This window comes from Solanum pennellii, chromosome 3 (genome assembly GCF_001406875.1).
Source record: "Solanum pennellii chromosome 3, SPENNV200".
Lineage (NCBI taxonomy): Eukaryota > Viridiplantae > Streptophyta > Magnoliopsida > Solanales > Solanaceae > Solanum > Solanum pennellii.
This window is the reverse complement of record NC_028639.1, coordinates 70,492,813-70,502,670: the sequence shown is the minus strand read 5'-3', so window position 1 is coordinate 70,502,670 and position 9,858 is coordinate 70,492,813. Positions and strand designations below refer to the sequence as shown.

General features: G+C 35.3%; 2 protein-coding genes across 2 annotated transcripts in view; both read left to right on the top strand.

Moving 5' to 3' along the window:
- The window catches only part of LOC107013633 (protein TOPLESS), a 9,899-nt gene extending 5,250 nt beyond the window's left edge, over positions 1 to 4,649 (top strand). Inside the window, exons 15-25 of the mRNA XM_015213501.2 lie at positions 503 to 602; positions 690 to 838; positions 913 to 1,011; positions 1,153 to 1,296; positions 1,799 to 1,909; positions 2,040 to 2,219; positions 2,323 to 2,451; positions 2,553 to 2,648; positions 3,382 to 3,570; positions 3,837 to 3,997; positions 4,127 to 4,649. Of these exons, the coding sequence (XP_015068987.1) occupies positions 503 to 602; positions 690 to 838; positions 913 to 1,011; positions 1,153 to 1,296; positions 1,799 to 1,909; positions 2,040 to 2,219; positions 2,323 to 2,451; positions 2,553 to 2,648; positions 3,382 to 3,570; positions 3,837 to 3,997; positions 4,127 to 4,325 (1,557 nt within the window). The 3' untranslated portion in view covers positions 4,326 to 4,649. The remainder of the gene's footprint in view (positions 1 to 502; positions 603 to 689; positions 839 to 912; positions 1,012 to 1,152; positions 1,297 to 1,798; positions 1,910 to 2,039; positions 2,220 to 2,322; positions 2,452 to 2,552; positions 2,649 to 3,381; positions 3,571 to 3,836; positions 3,998 to 4,126) is intronic.
- A 2,723-nt stretch (positions 4,650 to 7,372) lies between these two features.
- Positions 7,373 to 9,811, top strand: LOC107012069 (phosphatidylcholine:diacylglycerol cholinephosphotransferase 1-like). The gene is made up of 3 exons (XM_015211796.2): positions 7,373 to 7,951; positions 8,091 to 8,228; positions 9,146 to 9,811. The coding sequence occupies exons 1-3, from the start codon at positions 7,565 to 7,567 to the stop codon at positions 9,479 to 9,481; spliced, it is 861 nt and encodes a 286-aa protein (XP_015067282.1). The 5' UTR covers positions 7,373 to 7,564; the 3' UTR covers positions 9,482 to 9,811.
- The last annotated feature ends 47 nt before the right edge of the window (positions 9,812 to 9,858 follow it).

Here is a 9,858-nt window from a genome sequence, read left to right as displayed (position 1 = left end):
CCCCCCCCCCCCCCCCCCCCCCAAAAAAAAATAAAATAAAAAAATAAAAAAATAAAATTTGTGGACAATAATTATAAGAGAAAATGCTACATCAGCAAACTTTTCCTATTTTGCTAATACATACTTTTGGCCATCGCTATTTGCCATTTTGTGACCACTGTATACTTTCAAACTTGCATTAACTGGATTTTGATGTGTTTTTTATTGTGATCGTGTCTTTCTGCTTACTGTTTAAGCATCTTTGTAGTTATCTCCTGACTACAATTTATTGGACACAAATGTTTGTGTAGCTTCAACTATCTGATACGTTATGTTGATAAAGACAGGAAATTTTGCGTATTACAGTTCCTCTATTGATCGTCTCCTATTCCAGTCTAATTTTTTTTTCTAAAAGACAAAGGAAATTTTGCGTATTTTTCATATAGAGAGTTCCTATATTGATTTTCTCTGTCCCAGTCTTGAACTTCTTTCTTTCTAATCAAAGTCTTCTTTTCTGTATTAGTTCATTTTTGCAACTGCTGTTGATGGGAAGATCAAGGCTTGGCTGTATGACAACATGGGATCCAGGGTTGATTATGATGCTCCAGTATGGTGGATTACCAGTATGTAGTTAAAATCTTATTACTGCTTTGAAGGTTATTGTTGTAAAATGTCGAGCACTTCTAAAAAGATACAAATTTACCTTTAGGCATCTCCATGCATCCGATTTAGTAAAGAAGGGACACTTTTAGCTGTATCAACCAGTGAAAATGGGGTTAAAATATTGGCAAATGCTGATGGTGTTCGGTTGATCCGTGCTCTTGATCCCTCCAGAGGTCCTCCTGGTGCTGTTGCCAAGGTATATTTTCTTTTGGGGGTGGGGCTTCATTATTAGTCTTAGACCATCATCTCATTTTTCTTCAACTGTTGCAGGCACCCATGATCAGCACATATGGTGCTTCTAGTTCAACTGCTGGAACTAGCATCAGTATTGCGGATAGAACTGCGCCAGTGACGGCCATTGTTCAACTGGTAGGTTTTTTTGCTTAGCTCATGCAGTTGGATTCCTTTACGCCTCTAAAATTGATGTTTACATGTGCAAGATACTGTATGTTTGTCAATTTGCGCTCTTGATAGAATATTTTGTTAACTATTTCTAAAACTACCTTTCAGAATGGAGATAACCGCAACCTGCAAGATACCAAGCCTAGGATTCCTGATGAGCTGGAGAAATCCAAAATTTGGAAATTAACTGAAATTAGTGAACCTGCTCAAGTTCGTTCCTCGAGGCTGCCAGATAATCAACTGTCCGTGAGGGTAAGGATGTGGTACCTATCTGTTAATATCTTCTGCTTGGGGGCCAAGGTGTCTAGGAGTTCCCCATTAGCTAGCTGTTTCAGAACAAGTTTTGTCAAGTGCATTCATTAGCTAGTTGTTCCAGAACAAGTTTTGTTAAGTCTATTCATTCAAGTTTTTGTCTGGTTTGTTCATTTACAGGGAAGGAAAAGATAGGTAATTCATTGTGGTTTTTAAAATTAGGAGTTTATGTATCAGATATCTTATGTACCTATCTGTTACTTATCTGTTTAATTTCTTCTGCTTGGGGACCAAGGTGTCTAGGAGTTCTCCATTAGCTAGTTGTTCCAGAACAAGTTTTGTCAAGTCTATTCATTTAAGTTTTTGTCTTGGTTTGTTTATTTACCGTAAGGAAAAGATAGGTAATTCATTGTGGTTTTTAAAATTAGGAGTTTATGTTTCAGATATCTTATGTAACTTGAGAGTTATTGTTGATCAATTTTTTATATTTTGCTATATTCAGATCATTAGATTAATGTACACAAATTCGGGAGGTGCAATTCTGGCTTTGGCATACAATGCCGTACACAAACTCTGGAAGTGGCAACGGAACGAGAGGAACGTGACAGGAAAGGTACTGGGACTTTTTGTTCGAGTTTTTTTCTCTTCCCATAAATTCCGTAGTGAATTATCTTTCTTTTTCCCCTTTAACCTTGATCTTTAATGTTTCTTTTCTGATAACCTGTTCTGATTTATCTCTCCAGGCATCTACTGCTGTCCCCCCTCAATTATGGCAACCTTCCAGTGGGATTCTGATGACAAATGATATAAGTGACACAAACCCTGAAGAAGCTGTTCCATGCTTTGCACTTTCCAAGAATGACTCTTATGTTATGTCCGCATCTGGTGGAAAAATTTCTTTGTTTAACATGATGACTTTTAAGGTATTTATAACTCAAATGTGTGTGGCTTAGTTCGATAGCTTGTGTATCAGTGTGATTGGTCGGTTTTAAATCTGAGGCTTAACATACACTTAATGCCTTGCAGACCATGACAACTTTCATGCCCCCTCCACCTGCAGCAACTTTTCTTGCTTTTCATCCACAGGATAATAACATTATTGCTATCGGAATGGAGGACTCTTCTATACAGATATATAATGTTCGCGTTGATGAGGTCCTGAAATAAATTAAGATTATATGTTAAGATTAGGATATCATAATTGATATATGATCTGTGCATAACATGATGATTTTGTTACTTTTTCAAATCTACAGGTGAAAAGCAAACTCAAAGGTCATCAGAAGAGAGTAACTGGCTTGGCTTTCTCTAGCGTTTTGAATGTTCTGGTATCATCTGGTGCTGATGCTCAGGTAAATCCCATGTTATACTTCGAAAATCTGCAGGACCCAGATTCACTGTTGGCGGGGTGGGCATTCGGTAATTCGATTCGGTTTCGTTTTTTTTTTTTTGGTTTTTTCGGTTTTCGGTTCTTGTTCAACGTGTATTGAACCGAACCGAAATAATTCGGTTCGGTTCGGTTTTGTTATTTCGGTTTTTTAATGGGCCTGCTTGGTCTGCTTTTTAAAATTTAAAAATTTACAAATTTTTTTGTTTGATTTTTCAGCTTAATGGGCTAAAAATAGTTACATCAAAGAAGTGTCTTTTACTTCTTAATTTTTTATTTTAAATTATAATATTTATTATTTAACATTAATAATTAATATAATATAAATATATAGTATAATATAATATATTTCGGTAAACCGAAATACCGAATAACACAAAATTACATATCGAAAATCAAATCGAAATACCGAAAAATACAAAAATGTATACCGAATGTCGAACCGATAACCAAAATTGGGACTTGCTCGATGCTTTTTTGGTAGACACTTGAGAAATTTCAGTGGGTGAAGAGCAAAAAGCTTTCTACCTTGTTATCTTGCTTTCTATTGCAGGAAAGTTAAAACACAACAGTTCACTTTCAAATTGTTTCCATTGATTCTCCAAAGAATTTCCATCCTTTAATTTTATGAGAGCAACATTAGTAGTAAGGACTGATATCTCTCTTTATCTTGGTTTCTTACCATTTACATTCTTCAGCTATGTGTTTGGAGCATGGATGGATGGGAGAAGAAAGCCAGCAAGTTTTTGCAGATCCCCTCTGGTAGAGCAATAAATCCTCTTGCTCAGACACGGGTTCAGTTCCATCAAGATCAGACGCATTTGTTGGTTGTTCATGAAACACAGATAGCAATATATGAAGCATCAAAGCTTGAATGCGTGAAGCAGGTTTGTAAGACATATCTTGTTTACCTGGTGCTTTGCTCTTGGTGGGTTGCGATAATGTTGTGTCCTGTGTTTATTTGGCAAACATTATATTATTGCATGGTGGGAGATAGTACTTTGATTTTTCATATAAATAGTCCCCAAATCACACAAACTAGGAGTTATTGTTAAAACTAGTCAAAAATATTGTTTTTAGTCTTTTGTATGTTTGTCTGATCAAGGGAAGGAAAGGAGGCTGTTGAACTCACATAAAGTTTGGTTCCTTGCAGTGGGTTTCACCAAATTTTGCAGTTACTGATGCGACGTACTCGTGTGATAGCCAATCAATTTTTGCAAGTTTTGATGATGGTAGTGTGAGTATCTTTACTGCTGCAGCACTCAAGCTGAGGTGTCGGGTGAATCCTGCCGCCTACTTGCCTTCTAACCCAAGGTATGCATCTTTGTATTCTAATTTTTTTCCAAAGATATGAATCATATCAGGGACAATAGGATTAAAACTAGGTGTAGTTTCATATTCTCTCATGTCTGTCTCCTAGTTGCCTGATAATGTACTTGACAGCTCCAGAGTATATCCACTTGTCGTTGCTGCTCATCCATCTGAATCAAACCAATGCGCAGTAGGACTTACTGATGGCGGAGTTTATGTGCTTGAGCCTCTAGAGTCGGAAGGTAAATGGGGTACACCACCTCCAAATGAAAATGGTGTTGCCCCTGGCATGAGCTCTGCTGCCACTGGTCTTGATCAAGCATCAAGGTAGCGGCAGTGGTCTCTCTGATGCAAATGCTCCTGTGCTATATTTTCGGGGGGAGCTGTAGATTTTCAGATCTAGGATACAACCTCTTGACGCCAGTGATAAGAAGTGGCAGTGTCTCCTGTGGAAGCGGAGACGGTATGGAAGATCAGTATTCAGTTAAAGAAGGAAGGATTCAAAGAAAAGACAAAATGTTGATAATTATAGGTTAGATTAGGGATTCAGTTCAACCTCTGAAAAATTTTGCCTGTTTAAGTTGTTACTGTCCAAGCACTAAACTATGGCAGTGTAATTATGAAGAGCTCAAGCAAGTCAGTTGATTTTACTCTCTCTCTCTCTCTCTCTCTCTCTCAAGCGAGCACATATGCGCTAACGAAAAAATAATCTGATCAAAGCTAATGGGAGACTTGTTATTTATAGGCTGTATTTTTGTTCTTCCTTGTAGATGAGTAGATGACCCTTAAAATTATGAGCAGAAGATCTTCTGACTCTTATACATATCGTAAGATGTACGCATATGTGCTCGAGTTACCCAAATGCATTAAATTAAATCATATTTATCGGCCTGTAGAATTTAACAAGTTTTTCATGGAGCCTACTTATGTCTTGTTAATTTTGTGTCCTTTCTACTTGTCTTTGTTTCAGCACCACATCTCAAAGTGGGCAACTATGGTTCTGCTGGTAAAAATTGAAACGTCCCACATGATTTACTCCTTGCCTTTTTGGATCAACTTACTTGGACTCTTTCTAGCCTCACATAAAAGAGGCACCTAATCATCACATGTATAATGTGTACTTAAAGTTTAGGTTAACTACTCTTATATTTAAGTATCTTAGTTTTATAAATATGAAAATATTATACTTGATTTAGAGAGGAAAATATGAGTTCACGTAAACTCAGAGGAAATCCCTTAGTTATGCCTCACGGTCACATGATTGTTAATGCATTGTGCCAACACCCAACATATTGGAAAAAGACTGGAGAAAAAAATGTAGAAACGAATTAAATAATAACAATCAAGTTCGAAGGTATTGTATAGTTAATTCCTTGTTATAATATACTACAAGTAATGTGTTCCATCTTGCTTTAATAAATGCTAGGGACCTCAGTGTCTACTCTCTGGATTAATTTATATTTATAATCAACAAAAAAAACATTACTATTTCATTTGGTTCGAGATATTTGTTGTTTTCTATTGTATTCTATTTAATAGTGTTCTAGAAAAACAAGAAGTAATTTATCAAATTTTTAACCTGCATTTACAGTGAGATATCGAAAGAATAAAATTTTATACAAACGAGTTTATGACTAAGACTCTGCAATATCTTTCTTTAAAAGAATAAAAAATTAGAATTTTATTTCTCTGAATTTTTAGATAGATATATTTTGTATGTTGATCTAAAAGAAATTTAATTGTTTTCATTCATATACCGAATCTTCATTATTTAGGATTATGATTATATATATATATATATTATTTGAATATTCTTCAATTTTTTCTTGAAGAATTTTTTTACGAGTAAGGAACAATGTGTTGGATGAATTTAGAATTAAATTAAAGGCGTGGGATCAGATGAATTTGTTATACTAAAATATTCATCCCTACTTTAGAGTCCACAAATATTGAAACAGCTCATCACTTTTGTGTGATTCCATGCCAAACCCGTTTATTTATTGTTTCGTCAATATTTATTATTTTATTTAAACTTCTTATTATTTTATTTAGAGAAAAGGATCAAAAATAACTTTCAATTTTATTTTATTAGTTAATTATATTCCTGCTGTTAAAACAAAGTTATTCATACTCTCGTCGTCATTAATTTTATCATTTATACCCTTCAACTAACAAAAATCCCCAAATCAACACAATTACCCATTTTTTTTAAAAAAAAAGACCCATTCCCATTTTAAACTCAATGTCCTAACCCACCCGTATAACCCAATTTTTTTAAAAAAAAGACCTGTTCCCATTTTGAATTTCTGGAGGTTAAACTTGCAATGACATTGCCAAGATCCAATCAAGAGAACGAGAATACATCATGGACAATCTCAAAGTCATATACGTTGATTGCTATTATTTTAAATGCCTCAGCATTTGGTTTTAAAGTTAAAATTGAGACGGCTTTCAGCCATAGAGATACATGTTAATCAAAAGAATTAGATGAAATTGGTTGTCCTTCCAATCATCCATTTAGGGAACAGGGTTTGGAATAAATAAGATAGCAAGGTTTTGATAGTTAGTTACGTCTTGAATAGTTAATTTCTTTGGGTAAGAGAATAAAAATAATAATCTTTAATGTTTGCTTTTCTTAACCGTATCATAAACTTTTTGCTGGTTTCATGATTTGACTATTAAGATATTTTAGAATTTAGGACGCCTCTCGTGCTCTTGTATAACCTAACTAATGTCATTTTTCTTATCTTGATCAGTATCAGTTTGTTATTAATACGATCATCTCTTTTATGATTTTTATACTGACTAGTGAAAATTCATGCTTGAGAAGACTTTCGAGGGAGCAAAAAACTGTTATTAGTTGCCATTGGTTTTTCTGAAATTTTATTTTCTACTTGGTATTTCTACAAAATCGTGATTTGTGACTAATTTCGAAGGTCATTGGACTCTTCGTTGTTTACGCGAATTAGCCACAGTGAAAGAAGCTTTGGTTCTTAATTGTTGACCCAAAGGAGATGGCGGCGGAGGAATCGACGAGGAAGATTGAAACTTTTGTTTTAGAGATTAAGGTGAAATAGGTTTGGATTAGTTGGGTCGGGTAAGGGTTTGAATTATATCAGGGTGGTGGATAATTTTTTTTAAAAATTGGGTAATTTGTGTTGATTTGGGGATTTCCGTTAGTTGAGGGATATAAATGGTGAAATTAATGGCGGCGAAGGTGTAAATAACTTTATTTAATCAACTAATAAAACAAAATTGAGGAGTATTTTTGACCCTTTTCTCTTTTATTTATTTTTGAAAAAGTATTAATCGGTAGTTTATTATATAGCAAATTACCAAACTACCCTGAAAGTGTTTGTTTTATTTGGCACTTTAGTCGAAAAGTTGGTATGCCGATTGTCCTGCATTTTCAACACTTGTAATTAAACGAAAACGATTTCTCTGATATACGTATCATCCCCAAATTAAATATCAACGACAACGACCTTCGTAAAATCCGTCACTTGATCCCCTTTATATATACATTCACTAGATCCACATTCACCATGTGTTTCTCCGTTTCCGGCGACAATGAACGGAGACACATTTCATAGTCGGAATAGTTCTTCCTCTACTCTCAGCAAAAGGAATACCACTGAAAGGAAAGTGGACGTTACAGAAATGAAGAAGAAATCGGCATCGGCAACGGGAACGGAGGTTGGTGGTTATGGATGTTGGTTAGGTAATGCGTATTTCATGAAGTGGAGGATGGAGGATGTATTCGGTGTAGTGAAGTATCATCCGATACCGTGTATCTTCGCTGCTTCACTGTTGTTTTTCATGGGAGTGGAATATACGCTTCATATGATTCCAGCTTCTGCTCCGCCTTTCGATCTCGGATTTATTGTTACAGTTCCTCTTAATCGATTGCTTGCTGCTAAACCCGCTCTCAACACTCTCTTTGCTGGCCTAAACACGGTACGCTACGCTACTACGCACATCACCAAAGCGGTGCATGTCGGTGTTACCGATCTAGTTATGAACTGGATCTGCAGTTTTTATCGATAAATTTTAGCATTAATCAAATATTTTTTTTCACGATTTGAGTTTAATTTAGGTGTTTGTGGCGATGCAAACGGCGTACATTTTGGGGACTTTTCTAATTGAAGGACGGCCTCGAGCGACAATATCGGCGCTGTTTATGTTCACATTCAGAGGGATTCTCGGGTATGCTACACAATTGCCGTTGCCGGAGGTATTTTACTTTCCCTTTTTTCTATTAATAATCCATCCTGTATACAAGCTCTTTCTTTACAGCTAGATCCCTTTTGCTTTTAAAACTTCTAAAAGAAAGTTCCAATAACTCTACCAAATTCATAATATATGAATATATCCTTTTAATTTGGTCTTATTTTACATTTATGTCATTCAATTTTTTTTTGTATAAAGTTGAATAAATAGACACACGAATTCTTCGTGTCACAAATTTTCATATAAGACGTTTGTAACTATTTGTTTTATTTTATACAAGTTTAAATATAAATGTGTTATTTCCGCTTTATTCGCGTAGATCACAAGCTAACCATTCATTTGACTTAAATACTTGTATGGATGGGACTATCTTAAACTTTTGTGTAGCCTCGTGCTCATAGAAGGCTCCCCCTGTCATTTTACTTGGTACGTATTAACTTACATGAGAAATATTTACAAATAAGCTTTGAAAATTTAATTTAATCTGAGTAGTATTGGAAGAAAATGAGTAATTAATTTATCTTAATTTGCTAAAATGGACCAGTAAAATCGGCATTTCAATCAATATTCTATATAACAGAAATGTTAAAGTTGAATAAATGCTGTTTAATACTATAATATTTTTTCCATCAAGTCATAGTGGGGGCTGGGGGGCATATTTTAGCATAAATAGCTGTCTAACAAATAGCTTGGACTTGTCCTAGCTAACTAATTTAATGCGATAAATGTTATAATACTGCTTGTATACTTGGACATTACATGAGCACCACCCACTTTTGAAACTGACTAGTGACTAGTGTAGAGTGTCATTCTCTACCATTAAACCTCCATGTTCAAGATTATTTGAATGTATGATTCAATTTAATGGTATCAATACAAAATGTCGAAAAATGCAGTGATATATCGCTTTCTGAATTGTAGGATTTCTTGGGGTCAGGGGTGGATTTCCCAGTTGGGAATGTGTCGTTTTTCTTGTTTTATTCAGGGCATGTTGCGGCCTCGGTGATTGCTTCGCTGGATATGAAACGTATGCAGAGATGGGAAATGGCTAGAGTATTTGACGCATTGAATGTATTGCAAGTTGTGAGGTTACTAAGCACTAGGGGCCATTACACTATTGATTTGGCTGTTGGTATTGGCGCTGGCATTTTGTTTGATTCTATGGCAGGAAACTATGTGGAGACTAGGACAAAACTATCTGCTACTAATGGTATTGGTGTGGAATACTCTCCTAAGCATGAAAACGGAGTGAAATAACCAAAGTGTATCTTCAGATTAAAATGTATCCACTCAAATGTGTGATGGTGGATTTTAGGTTGAAATGTAAAGATAAGTTTGGGTTGGTCCAATTGTAGGGTCTTATCTTAGTGCACTTCTGTTCCAATTTAGGTACTTTGTAAACTGCAACTGCAGCTTCCTACTCACCCCACCAAACTCTCCATGCTTTTAATTTTAATGTAAGCAGCTTTCTTTAGATCCCTTTTATATTCATTCTCCTAATGTAGGGTACATTTTATCTTTACATGTAACTAAAGACGACTCTGGCTTGTGAAATCGTAGTTTTTTCGAGCACCTATATTTCAATTAGGTTCCTTGCGATTGCAACTGTGGCTTTTGTGCACACCTTTATTTCA